This window comes from Larus michahellis, chromosome 2 (genome assembly GCF_964199755.1).
Source record: "Larus michahellis chromosome 2, bLarMic1.1, whole genome shotgun sequence".
NCBI lineage: Eukaryota > Metazoa > Chordata > Aves > Charadriiformes > Laridae > Larus > Larus michahellis.
Genome location: NC_133897.1, coordinates 110,522,350 through 110,537,068, shown reverse-complemented (window position 1 = coordinate 110,537,068; position 14,719 = coordinate 110,522,350). Strand labels below are relative to the sequence as shown.

At 41.5% G+C, this 14,719-nt stretch overlaps 1 protein-coding gene across 2 annotated transcripts in view; it reads left to right on the top strand.

Annotated features, from left to right (window-relative positions):
• The first annotated feature begins 1,948 nt into the window (after positions 1–1,948).
• The window catches only part of LOC141739399 (cadherin-7), an 83,871-nt gene continuing 71,100 nt past the window's right edge, over positions 1,949–14,719 (top strand). Inside the window, exons 1-2 of one of the 2 annotated variants that reach the window (XM_074576562.1) lie at positions 1,949–2,477; positions 11,274–11,681. In XM_074576562.1, the coding sequence (XP_074432663.1) occupies positions 11,472–11,681 (210 nt within the window). In that variant the 5' untranslated portion in view covers positions 1,949–2,477; positions 11,274–11,471. The remainder of the gene's footprint in view (positions 2,478–11,273; positions 11,682–14,719) is intronic. The other variant, XM_074576563.1, reaches the window with a different exon arrangement.

Below are 14,719 nucleotides of genomic sequence, written 5' to 3'. Positions count from 1 at the left end.
AAGTACTGGTTACATCTCAGAATGAATTTGAAAGAAGATAAAGCAGAGGTGTTTGTGATATTTAGTGATGAAAAAAAGATAATCTGTCCTTGAACCTTGTCCTCTAAGGATCAGTGCAAAGAGTCTTATTTTGATTAACTTGTGAAAGATGAATTAGGGATTGGGTGAAGGAGGACAAAGAAAAGAAGAATCCTTAATTACAATCTTAAGCAACTGTGTGCAATCATGTTTCAGGATTTTCTTGCCTCAATACATCTTATTACATTGTAACCATGCACTCAGACGCTCCGTAACTTGGAGAATGAAGATTGCTTCTAGTTGCCCTCTTTAAACGACTTCTTCAGTTCACAAATGCCATAATGCTGAATTGCCACTCTCTGATTAGAAGGGTGACATTGGAAATCACATGTCTGAAAATAAAGCTAAAAGACGAGGAACGCATAGCAGTCACATATTGCATTTATTAAAATACTCATGCATGTTTGCACTTGTGTATTCAAAGGCTACAAACAAGCCCAGAAATTAAAATGATTTTTAAAAAAAGGTCCTTTGTGATCTAAACCAATTATTTTGTTGTTGTTTTTTTGTTTGGTTGTTTGCTTGGGATTTTTTTTTTTTAAGATGTGACTTTATCCTCACTTTACTTTATTATTGTTGGTGTCACACTTCATAGTATAATGTATAATAGGAATGAAAATTAATTAAATGAAAATTAATTATAAATGCACATTATTAGTTTGTTCATACTATGTTGAGAATGCTTTTGTGGTAAATCTATAAATCAAAAGACATTGGCCAAGGCTCATTTCTTACAGTTGCCCTTGGTACAATCCATTGTTCTAAAAACAGTAGGTGTTAAAAATATTTTTATCCGCCAAAAATGTCAGTTCAGCAGCTCCGCCAACACTTGGAACCTCTGCTTTTTTTTTTTTTTTTTTTTTTTTTTTCTTTTCAGGAGGCGTCCTGACTCCTGTGTGATCACGTTTCTGTAGTAGACCTGTTCCATTCTGCAGACCCAAAAAGGCTTCAGCAGTGCTGAAATGAGGCAGAAAGTTTGCGCTTTCCCAGCCGGGCCAAGTCCAAAGAAAGCAGGTATTCATTTCCCAGAGCGGCTTCCCCCGGCAGATCTGGGCTTGCGGGGGTTGTGCCTGGATGCTGCCAGGCACCAGCCCCAGCGTGACACTGCGCCTTCTCCTCCTGCCGCTGCGCAGAGCTCCAGCACGGGCGCAGTCGCCTCTCTCCGCTCTTCATTCTATGAAAGCACCTGGTTTATTTATTCCACGTAATTTTTTTTTATTTTTTTTATCCCCTCCTCCCTCCTCACCCCCCCTCCCTGTTTAAACAGAAGCCGGGTAGGAGGGACAGCAGCACTGGGGAGGCAGAGGGCAGCAGGTCCCTTGAGCGGGTCGGTGGCAGGTCCCTGCCTTGCCCCGGGAGAGTCGCGCCGCCCCGCGGCCCCGGGAACCGGAGAGGGGACCCCGGCCCGGCCTGGCCCGCTCGCAGCCCCACGGCCTCCAGCATTCCCACCGCAGGCCGGGCCAGCGAGGGCCGGGGGAAGAAGGTGTGGATTTTGCAAGTGCAAACAGGGCAGGCTGGGGAGACTGAAACGGCAGAACTGTAAAGCAGGGACCCCGCAAGTTCGGATTAGTTTTGCGACTTTGCCTTCACGCCTCGGGAGCTCAATTGATCGCGGCTTCTAGGACAAGTTGGGGTGGAAGGGGGGGGGGGCGGGGGGATAAAAAAAAAATATTCTTAAACTCTCTCCTTCAGCTCCACGTTTCAAATGCAAATAGGGAGATAGATTGGCTCCCGCCCCACCCCCTAGCCCGGCTCCTGATTTTTATCCAAAGGACTCCATCTGTATATCCTGTCAAGGAGGAGGAGGAGGAGAGGCGGGGGGGGGGGGGGGGGAGTGGGGCCGGGCAGGCTGCTTGCTCCCTGGATCCCTTTTCAATAGCCACCGCTGGGTCTTCGGAAGGTACAAAGAGTCCTGGTGCCTCCTCCGCGCGCCCTCGGACGGAGCTGGCATCCGGCTCCGGCCGCCGAGCGGTGATATCCCCTGCCCAGAGCAGCATCCCCACCTCCTCTGCCTTCTTCCCTCCCTCCCTCCTTCCCTCCCTCCTCTTCTTCTTCCTCCTCCTCCCGCAGACACGATCCGCACCCAGTCAGAGCTGGGCTTGGCACCGGCACCCACTTCTCCCTCCGTGTGCCCAGCGACTGGTCGTGCCGTGCCGTGCCGTGCCGTGCCGTGCCGCGCCGCGGAGAAGGAGGAGGAGCGGAGCGGCGGCGCTCCTACCTCCGCGGGTGCGGGCGAGTGCGCGGGCGGGCGCGCAGCCCCCATGCCAGGCGGGCGCCCCGCCGCCCGCAGCCCGGCCCCCGCCTGGGAGCATCCCGCCAGCACTTCGCCGCGGAGGCACCGCCGGCCCTTGGGATTAAAATACTCACTGCGCTGGGCAGCCGAAGGAGAGGGGGAGCAGGTAAGTGCCGGCTGCACCTGAGCCTTGCCTTGCTTTCCTCTCCCCCTTCCCCTCCCATGTAGGTAGAGGGAGATCGGAGTAGTTGCGGGGAAGGGTTGTGTGCGGTTCTTCTTGCCCCAGAACTGCTCCTGTTCGGCAGCGGGGCCGCGGCTCTGCGGAGTCAGCAGGGCGGCGCGGTAAGTTTCGTTTTCCCCGTGTTCGGGGGGCGGCGGGGAAGGGGCCGGCGGGGCGGCCCGGGCGGCGCGGCTGGGAACGGCCGGGGGGGCACCGGCACCAGGTGTGGCAGGGGAAACGTGGGAAGTAAAGGCACTGAAGCTGTAGGGGTGCGCGCACCTTCTGAAAAATAAGAGAACAATAGCATCTCTCTGACTCTTTGGAGAAGTCTGGCAGACAAGCGGGGAGGTGGGGTGGGGGAAGGGAGGACCAGAGACTTCTGCAAAATACAGGCAGCACTAAGTCCTGACTAGCTCGGTCTTTTCTGCCAAACCAAAGCGCCTGTCTTGTTTGATCTCAGAGCCCGGCACTGATGCTACAGAGCAAAAGATTACTGAGGCCAGGAAATTTCCTGAGTTATTTCCCAGAGTTTTCCTCCTTTTTATGTCAAGGATGTCCTAGAGTTTGCAAATGTTGAAATGATGGGAGCTTATTTCTTTGATTAGTATTCAGCTGGTAAGGCTAGCTCTGCAGTGCTTGGTTGTTTGATACTGACCCTTCCCCCTCCGCCCTGGCCCCCCACCTATCCACATATCCACACACAGGCACATCCCGCTTTGCTATAATAGGTTGTGTGCACCAGTAGCAAGTGGCTTGTGATCTGAATCCTCAGACTTCTAGTTGCTAAATGGAGGGAAAAATATCCCTTTTTGAGATAAGATTTAGCCTTTATACTCATGCTTTTGAAAGGTGAGGTAGTTCAGGTGAGCCAGGATTCCGCAAACGCTGTCTTCCCTGGCAAATCATGGGATTTAGGGAGGGACGGGAGACGGAGACTAGTGAGGACTCTGATTCTGGGAACTGAAATGTTGATACTTTAATCTTTTCCCATTGCAAGGATAAAATCTTGTGTTCTGATAGATAACTTCTCAAGTCAAATCAGAGACTTGAAAGGGCAGCATATACTTTATAGTCTCTCTAACAAGACATACTGCCTTGCCATTTTTCAGCTAAGGCATAGGTGATTGTGCAGCTTTGCAGAAAATAAATTGCTTTTCCAGGACAAACAAGTAAATAAATAAAGGAGCCAAACTCTTTAAGAATGGCAGTTTCTGAAACAGTCTTTCCTTGGCAGTGATGTGTGACTTTACTTTTCTACCCTTATTATGCTTACTAATTGTTCCTCTGTTACATTATTTGAAATTTGCAGGAAATTGTTACCGGTGAAAGCTAGATACTTATTTTGTTTCTGAAAAAGATTGGTTTGCATAATTTCACACAAAGAGCTATTCAGATGGGCAAGTTAGATTAATAGCATGAAAGTTGCATAAGTAAATTAAGTTTGCTTAGAATATAAGGTACAACAGGTCAACAGATAAAGATCAGTTGGGAAATTATGTTGGTTTGCTCTTAGCAATATCATAACAGTTTTAAAGACGCAAAAGTGAAGTGAGGATGTTTAGAAATAATATGACTGTGCCTCATTAGAGCTAGTTCAGTGCAACGAGCGTATTATCATCTTCAGGGGAAAAAAGAACAAAAAACCCACTAAACAAATCCAAAAGAACTATCTAGAGACCAAATGTGACATCCTGTTTAAAGTCCTTGTACACACTTTTCTTGCTCTGCAGCCTGCAACTACCAGGGGAACTAATCTAGAAGCACTTCTTTTTTAGGGTTATGAAGAAAGGCTAAGTAAGATTTAAAAAACAATTGCAATAAAATCCACAGCAAGGGGAGAAGAGCAAAGGACTTAAAAGCTGACTCTGATAACTTTTAATGTCAAGTATGTGAAATATCTTGGGTTTGATTACTTAATATAGATTAAAAGCTACCTGGAATATTAGGGAAACATCAAAGGTAATAATTTGAGCTACCACTGCATGATAGAAGTCCCTGTCAGTTAACATAACAAAAAACCCAAACATCAGTAACATAGACTATTTTCTTGCAAAAAGCCATTAAAGATTGCAGTTTTAATCAGAGGGCATTTCATCCTTATAATGGGAGACTTTACTGTAATTAAAGGCTGATGTAGGTCATTAGAATTGTGTTAAGAGTCAGATGACAGCCTCACAACTCTCTTAAATCTACTTTTATTAATACCAAAGCACTCTTGATTATTTGCTATTGATTTAATAGCAAAGCATTCTTATCTTTCCATATAAAAGGGTAATTGTAGCGCATTTGTATAACTGCAGATTATCCACAAATTATCTGATGAGCAGAATGGGTGTAGCATCCATGTAGACTTTTGCCTGTCCTTTTCATGTGTAACAGCGTGTCCGTATTTTTCTATGCTTCTTCAGCAGAGACTTGACTGAAGAACATCATTATTAATGCAGAACCTTAGATTGTTCTACTCCAAGTTAAAGTCCTACTTTGCTATAAACCTGGCTAAGCCTTTTCTCAAAGGTATTCAACTCACAAATTGACCCCAATGTCCAATGAAAACAGAAAATATTTTCAACTTCAAATGGTTTGTAGAGGAATATACTATTTGGGGGTCAGTTTTAGTGACAAGTTGGCTAGTGAGTTTCTGTGTATGATTTGGCTATTGGTTTCAAGATCTGATCTGCTCAGCGATTCTTCAGTGAAGGCCTTTCCTGAGACATCCAGTTTCCTTTAGCTTGTCATGCACAATTGTTTTTTTTTTTTTTTTCCCATGTATGCTTTCATGCTACTACTGGGTATTGGTTTCTCGTGGCAATAAAAACCATTAAATTCTAGCTGAGAAGAGTGCATAAAATAGATGATGGTTCGTTCCTTCGTTCTTCTTGTCAAACCAGGCTTAACTCTAAGCAGTAATTCAGGAGTGCCTCCTCTGGGGATTCAGCAGTTCTGCAAGGAAGTTAGAGCCAGGTATTATGTGAAGTTCCTCAGTTTAAATGAGGCTGCAGAAATTGAGCTTGCGGAAATTTGAATATTTGACTTGATTGGTCACAGATATACAAAAACTGCTGGCGTTTCTTTTCAATAACTGATCAAATTAGCATAATCCTTTCCAGCAATTTAGATCTATAAAATGTACCATAGCAAGGTGAAAAACCAACAAAACACTTTCACATGGAGGAAATAATATTAAAAAAATATAATCTTTCTTTTGTTAAATTTTCTTGGGGGGCGTGTGGGGGGGAAGAAACCTACCAACAACACAAACAACACTCTAGCCACATACAATCTCATGATCAACTGCAGAGCACTGTGAAAGACCAAAGGCTGTTGCCTGGTTTTCTATACGCATTTTCTGAAGCCATATAATTTATTGAAGTGTGCCTAGTGTTTTTCTGTTGTCTCATCAAGTCCTTTCACCTGAGTCAGAGGGTATTGGAGCCAGTTTAGTGTAACAGTGCCATATGTTTGGAGCAGCAATAGTTTCTTCCTTGACAACCAGATGCAGACTGCAGGATGTGCACTGCATTTACAGATCTCCCATGTGAATATTTAGGCCAGTTAGCGGCAGGAGTTTGTGGTCTGTAGTTGTAATGTCATCTGGCACACGGATTTTTAATAGGTTTCATCGTATTGGCTTGACTTGCAGAGCTTCATTTCATAGAAGAGTCCCCACCTCACTTGCTCCAAGGAGCCCTCCTCCTGTCTTTCTTTTTTTTTTTTTCTTTCCCTGAAAAAAAATTGATAACCAGACATTGCAATCTGCAACATAATTAGAGAATGTTATCTTCTCTAAACCCTTTGTCTCAAGGATCACAGAGTTCCTGTGCCTGAAAGAGTCTCCTGTGATATTTAGGGCGTCTGACACTGAGAAGCTGCAAGTTCATAACAAAGGGGAATTTTCTCTGCCGCGGAAAGTGACACCCTTTCCAATGGGCACTGTAAAATTGAATGTCAAAACATAAATATTTCAGTGGGGGTCGTTCAGCTGCCAGGGGGCTCACCTGCTGATTCCTTTATGTTTAAGGGATCATGGTTCAAAATCCAGTGGCAACGGTCACCCTCACAATTATCTCAACACTCAGGGTCTTATTTTATTGAATCAATAAAGTAGAGGAAAAAAAATACCAAACATGGGATAACTGTGCACTATTGACCATGCTAAAGCAAAGTTTACTAGCAGGTGTTGTCTGGGCTGCACTTTCTGAGACAGTGAGGTCCAGGTTTTATGCAGTAAATTTTGCAATGGTATCAAAAATTGAAGCTGACGGTGAGATTTCGAAATAGAGAAATGTAATCCAGGCTGGTGGAGTTTAGGAATGGAAAAGGTTTTGGGTTTTCACTTCTTCCTGAAGCATTTTGCGCATTGGAAAGACTTTAGGACAATATACAGTGTAGGACAAAATTCCCTCTTGGGTTGAAATGGTTGATAGGGAAATGATGTAGTTCATAGATTAGGCTGTCACTATGACAATAGTAGCAAAGTGTGAGTGGAAGTATGTAGGAATTTGCACTTTGGCTGCAAAGGTTAATGGTAGGAAGACAATCTCAAAAGCCCTCAGCGAACGGTCCTACAAGGCTAGGGAAATCTCAAGGGTAGAGCTTCCAGGAGGATATCTAGGAGACTGAAGATACGTTCTGTCCATACCTACTGCTGCTCGCTGCTACACACAAACAGCAAGGACTAGTCTTGATGAGTTGTTTTTAGAAATTATGGAGTGAAGCAAAATATTCAGAGAGATTTTCAGTGGGTGTAAATTACCCTTAATTGCTTGCAGTGAAGGGAGCTATTCCTTAAAGCTGAGGATCTTATTCATGATCTGAATGTTTTCAACAAATCAAGATTGCCCCTTGGAGACAGTGCATAATAGTGTCTTTTTGACACTAGCAGATTGTTTTGGCAAAGTAGAGTAGCAACATTTTTCAGATTAGCAGTGTTCACGAGAACTCTTCTGCTACTTGACTGTGGCTTAAATATAGTTTAATTTCTATACAGCAGATGGGAGAAAATGTTAAGTTTTATGGTATATACTGAATAAGGAGGCTATTATTTTTTCAGATGTATATTCTTCAGTCTGGTATCAACCAGCTATTTAAGAACACAAACATGAGAGAGTAGATATTTAGTGGATATTTTTTATGTTGTTTTGTTGGCATTTTTTTTTGGTGTTTGCAGTTGATTCTTATCGCTGTTCACACAGACAGCACGTTACTGTGTTTCTGCTCTGGTAAGGCATATTACATGCACAGTCCAGATCACATAACCTGGTCTTGGAATTACACATCAGTTATTATACTTTATATTTTTCATATTTGTGATTGTCAGGTCTATATGCAAAGTAAATAGGGAGTACAAGCTTAGATGTGAAAGGTAGAGCCTACTGCTTTAAATATACCAGCAGACAAATTAATTTTATTTTTTAAAGACCAAATTAGTTTTTATGTAGGCAAAGTGTGAGTGGGGAGACAGAATTGCGTTTGCCCCTATTAGGGGAGGGGAGTAGTATTTTGGAGATCCAGAAACAAGATGTAAAGGTGCACTTATGTCCTAAGATAATTAATGACATCAATTACAAGTGCAAATATTTCTCAATTCTGTGTATTCTGAGTCCTGCTGGTGCAGAAAGTGATATTATTTTATAAAAGAGCATCTTTAAACAAAAAATACAAAACCGTTGCAGGTCAGATTTACCTTCACTTCACACTTGAGCCTGTAAACGCAGATGACAGAGAAGACACTGGAATCAGCACTGCATTCCCTCTATTGCTGTCTTAGTCATATGCATTGCTGCAAGTGCAACTCTGAACACTGAAGTTAAGCCTTGATGAGGAAAAAAACCCCACAGCAGTACCTTTTAGTTTACAGTTTTATGAATGCTGTGATGTTGCCTCTGTGGACTTGTGGACTTCATACTTCTGGACTTCACAGAACAGGTGATATTAAAGTGCTAGTTGTGCTTGGATGGAAATATAATATCTTTTTTTTTTTCAACACATAACCATAAAAAAGTCCATATAAATATGTGTATTTATATCAGTAAGAAAGGTAGTGAAATGCAATTTAATAAATAGTTATACCTAAAACAGAAAAGATTTTTAAATACCAGACACTTTCACTTCTGCTTTGGGAAGTATCACACTCGAAAGGCAATGTGCTGAAAGAACTATAAATAAAAACCTAAAAAAAAGGGCTCTAAGAGGAATAGGAAGACTTATCCCGAAGAAGGGGAGGAAGGGAGGGAAGAGCGTTTCAGAGCAGAAAGTGCTGCCGCACAGCTGAATAAAAATAATTGGAATTCTGGAGACTGTGGTGAAAGCATTTGAGAATGAGTAAATGACAACAATTTTTTTCCAAGGGGTGTGAGTATTCTGCTTTTCATCAGATTGTGCTGTCTAGCATATGGGCTGTTTTTCAGTTGGTATTTCGGGTGCGTTTTTCAGTTCTGTGCTGTGGTGTGTGGCTGGGGACCATGGCACTCCATATGGTGGCTTTCATACTTTTCCTGCAGGTGTAAAAGAAAGGATATAAGAGAACACTGTTTGAGATAAAGGTTAGAGCAATTCTAGGTTTGAAATGTCTGTTCAGAGCAAGAACAAGACATTTCAAACTGCTTAGTGGAAAGACTCTAACATATTGTAAATGTTTTACTGACATTTCTTAAGAAAATCCATTTCATATTTTTATCTCTGTTAAATAAGAATCTGTTGCCTCTTTGAAATAAACTGACAGTTTGTCAATATCGGATGTCTTTAACCTGAGGTAACTTAGCCACAGAGAGGGAAAGTAAAGGGTGCATAAACAGCCTCTACTACAAACAACGTTTATCTTAGTTGAACTGAGCGGTAGGAAGTGAACATATCACCGAGGAAGCACAGCTGCTCTCCTTGACACTCATGGCAGCCCTCTCAGTAATTACTATGTCATGCGGTCATGATTTACCCAAAGGGCCAGATCAAAACTGAGCTATGACTAGTTGGGATTAACAATTTTAAACTATGCTCTGCTAGCGAGGATGACACCTGCGTGCTACTCCCAACGTGAAAAGAATCTTGGTCCATGTTGGAGAGATGTCTTTTATAGCTGTAACATCACGTTTTGGAAATCAGGGTCTTTAGGTAAGACATTGCCTATTCTCTTTGTTTTGCCTGTAGGGAGACACTGGATTTTCACTTATGGAAGCTTTCAAATTGCTGCTGCTTAGCAAACACACTCAGTGGGTTTGTGGTTTATCCCACCAGTCTCTAAGCAAAGCCTTGCTGGTGCAGGGCAGTACCACAGAAGGGATTACTATAAAAAGGCTTTAAGTACACTCTGTAATCAGAAGAGCTTTTTATTTGTTTCATGTTTCTGCCCTCTAGGTACCTTTGGCAGCACGATGCATAGGCGTTCTTCATCTGAAAGAGCCTGACATACTGAAAACAGATATGAGAGATCGCATTTCACTCAGTTTTAATAATAGTGGGTAGGGAGACAGTGATAATCTATCTAGAGCATTTAATGTGTATGCAATTTAATGTCTAGCCTTTTTAGATTAATTAAATGTAGAAAGGATGAAATCTTCTTTCTTCCATAGCTTCCATGGCAGTGGTTCACTTTAAATAAATGCCTTGTTATCTGTTTTAATTTCATCCTCATTTTCACCTTGTGTTTGGCACTTCTTAAATACTTCTTATCTGCCTCATTGCTCAACCAGACAAGGAGGATGCCCATTTCAGAGAGAGCATTGCTTACCTGGGGTTAATGCAGGTGATTCTCCTGCAAGGCAAAGCTATGTTTGGTTCTGACTGACAGAACGTATACTTTTAAAAACATTATACTAAATGTGCATTTTTACTTGTCTGGAGAAGGCTCACAATTGTAAAAGGCATAAAAAAAGACTTGTTTATGTATTGAAGGTTGTTTGTTTTTTTTTTTTTTTTTAAATATTTATTTTTTTTTAGTGAGCTCAGCCAGTTATTGAACCATCGAGATTTTGAAATAAAAACGGACAGGATGCACAAAAAGATAAAAATTGTATGTGTTAGTGTTGAAAATTCATTTGTCATTACATCAAGGTTTCATTGAAAACACAAAATCAAACTATCCTCTGATCTTTAGGAAAATATTTGTGCATAAGTATATAAACTAGTCTAACATACTTTTTACTGTGCGTGACATTTGCTTTAGGAATGTAATAAAAATGAGTGGGGAGAATCTGAAGGCTTTTTAGCGGGTCAGATTCAGATCAGAACAAATCGTAACATCTGGTATACTGTGACTAAGAATCAATCAAATTGTTCCAATTGATCTTATACTCCTTTACGTTACTTTTCAGTTATATGGAAGAGAGTTAAGCTAGCATATGTCCTTGCCATTAATATCGCTTCCTGCCTGTAGCTGGTTTGTAGTTATATCACAGGCACAGGCAGACTGTAGCAGGCAGAGGAGGAAAAATTGAACCAAATAACTGTAAATAACTACATGTGCTTTGATTATTTTAAAGAGAAAATTTGTGCTGGGGAAACCGGTGTATTAAGAGAACAGTCATGAGAAAAATGTACAGCTATAAATACAGATGTATCATCAGCAGTAAAGCCATCCAAGGAATGTGCTCTAAACTCTGAGACTTATTATGTAAACTCAACTGTGTTGATGACGAGAAAAATCATAAATAAACATATCTGATGCATTATATGAAAGCTGCAAATAATTTGCATTCTTTAAAAAATAAAAAAAAAAAGTTCTGACAACAGTTCTTGTCTTTTTCCCAGATAGGTACCTATTACGCCATTACTTTGGTGAAGGCTATTCAACACTGGTGACTTCTTCCAATTGACTACTCCACAAATTATTATCTCTGGACTCCCAGCTGACACCTTGCCGGAGGCTAGAGCTACTGAGACAACTGGAATTGTGCCCGCTATCGTCAAGGTTTTTTCTTTCACGGAAAAAAAAAAAAAAGAAAAAAGATGAAGTTGGGCAAAGTGGAGTTCTGCCATTTTCTACAGATACTAGCTCTTTTCCTGTGTCTTTCTGGGATGAATCAAGCAGAACTCTCGAGGTCCAGGTCAAAGCCCTACTTTCAATCAGGGAAGACGAGAACAAAACGCAGCTGGGTGTGGAATCAATTCTTTGTGCTGGAAGAATACATGGGTACAGACCCACTCTATGTAGGAAAGGTAGGGGATTTAAACAAACTTTGGAGGGTGCAGATGTTTGCTTTTTGACATGTTTATATCATGCAACCTGAAAACTGTAATTCTGTCAGCATGGTTGGCTTAAGCCAGGATGGGACAAAATTTCGTAGTTTGAAAAAGAAAAAAGGTTTAACATTTCAAAACGGCAACACATTACATTCCTGGTTCTTGTAATTTTCATTAAGACAGCTACATATTAGCTATGCTTCTTTAAAGGAATACAACAATGAAAGTGTTTTACCACCATTGACACAAAGAAAATAGTTTTTTACTAATATTAGATGTATTTTCTTTACATAGGAATTGTGAAACATAATGATGAATATTCTTTTATAAGAGCTAACAGGTCTTATAAAACCCCCAACACGGAGGTTCCGTGTCACGTTATTTGCTCCCTAAAGATCAGCACTAGAGAAGGCAAGTGAGAAAGAATCAGGCGTTTGGGGGTGTGACAAGTAAAAAGGAGGGCATGTCTGCATTACTGCTCTGCTTTGACGTTGCCTGGCTGGCAGATTGGCACCTTGGGGGCCTCGCTGCCCTCCGTGCATAGCACAGCCCCGTGGCTTTACCTTCCTTCTGGTGGGCGCCAGGCCAGCACAGAGCAAGCCCTTACATGAAGGCATCCCAAACGGCTTGTTTCCCGCGCCCATCGCTGCACGTGGAGCACACTGAGCACAGCTGTGAATCCAGGCCTTAGCTCATTCACTGCCTTGTGCTGGTGGGTAATGTGCTTCCTTCAGCAATTATGAAGGAAAAAAAACCACAACACCAAACCCCGAACAAAAAAACTTCTCGTGTTTCTACGTAATATTTATGTATAATCATCTTATTGAAAGAAAAACCCATTTTTCTATGTAATGTCAGAATCAATAAATAGTGTTTCTCATTAAAATATAGCAAATATGTAGAATACAAGGGAGTGACAGCTTTTAGCAAAATGGCATGCTTACAGAAAAGGAGATGAAGTAATCTGAAATCCACCGCTTCAAATATACAAGAGCAATGAATTTCAGCTTACTTAATTCTTCCTACTGAGACAAAAACCTTGATGTTTGTGCTAACACAGTTAAGCACTTAGAATTTAATCATGCCAACTGAATAATCAAGTTAAATAGGGAACTGCTCTCATGATTACAGCTATGGTTTTGTTTAGGTGCTTTTCTCAACTGGGGTTGGTTCTTTGCACAAATGAACCCTTAAGAAAGATGTGCTAGCATCAGAAATATCATCATCTCTTATTAAAATGGTCCTGAAGGTTTTTGATAAGTTTCCTTTCTGATGCCATGCAGCTGCTGCTTGGCTTTGTAAGTTTTGTCTTTTAGGCAAATTTGTTCTCAGGTTGGAGCTTCTCTTGTGCCTCTGGAAAAGGGCATATTTGGCATTCTTGCCCAGCGATAAAAAGGGAAGTGTGGCTTACAAATTAGAATTACTCTCCTGGAAAAGAAGTGTCTTTAAATTCTTGACTAAAGACTGCTTTTGATCTATAGCAATTCTCATATTCATTCAATTGCTATATTATGGCCAAAGATGCTGTGGTAGCACTACAGTACATGATATTTACATGTACGTGGTTATTTTTAGCTTCACAGTCTGCTCTTCCCTGTCCTTTACAGGACTCCTAGTATTCATAAACAGATATCTTCTGAAAAGCAAACCTTTTTCCCTGAAACAGTCTGTGCCCAGCCTGCTTTTGCATCAGCAGCAGTATGAATTGTTGGCTCAAGAACTCACATTTGCACCAGGAATTCATTTTGTAGGAAAAGCAGATAAAAATTTGCACTTGCAAAAGGAATCCCATCTTCCTGGAAACTGAGCCCTTGCTGAGCATCTTATAAGATAAGACATGCCCAGTTCCTAACCTTCTCACTAGAGAGGCTTTTTACTGTGTGGTTCCTGAGGTGCAATCATGACCGAAGCTGCATTCCCACGCAGGGGAGCAAAGAGGTGAAGAAGTGATTTTTCTTTCTGTATGTTAACATATTATGTGTAGCACCACTCTGAAGTGAGCAGCAGTCATCTTCCTCCCCCTCTTCTCTTGAAAATGTTGCTGTTCTTTTTTCAAATCCTTTGCAGGTAGGTAGAAACTGGGAAGACTGAGATTTGGATAGGAAGGTTGGGGTTTTTTTTCCTCTTTCCTCACCTTTTTTTTTTTTTTTTTTCCCTTTCTCTTTGGTGAGGAAGCTACAGCAAGCAAAGAGCTGGCATAACTCACTTCTCTCATCAAGTGAAGTGGAAGCAGCAACCAGACTCTGCCTCATGTTCTGCAGAGTGCTCTGCTCCTGGGGAGGTCAGTCCAGCACTGCCTTACGTTCAGGATGCTTTGCAGGGTGCCAATATAACTGCACATCCAGGAATGAGGAACCTTCCTCTAGATTTTAAGGGCTGTGAGATACAAATGCTTCAGAAACACTCAGACAAATGGAGATGCAATAGGGAATATTTTCTCCCCACCAGCATTCAGTTCTACAAAGCCCAATGTAATTCTGTTTAGAAGGCAGCATTCAGAGAATGTTAGGGTTACACCACAAATCATTCAATAGTCACGAAATACCAATGTTAATTCCATGTTCAGCATTAACTCTGTCCTCCTGGATGTGTGTGCATGCTGACACTTTAATTACATGATTGTGCAGGGTAAAATCCTATTTCTTTTAAATAATGCAACAGAATTCTTATTCACATCAGTAAGATGAGTCTTTCAGTTAAAGTAATTTTTCAGTGTTTTCATGTTTGTTTAACAAGACTTCAGATCCATACCTGAGGTATATTGCAGCCTTCCTTCTTGCATCCTTGACATCTAATTATTGGCAGAATGTTTTTTGTTTGTTTGTTGTTTGGGTTTTGTTGTTTTTTTTTTAAATGCATTTATTTTCTTAAGGCAGTAGGGGCTTGTTTCTTGCATCATTCCGGAGAAACCTCTGGAGGAGTTCCATTAGTTTTACACTAATAGGAGTCAGAGGTGACTGAGGGTTTTTTCTTTTTCTTTCTTTCTTTTTTTTTTTTTTTTGTAATGTAGGTCT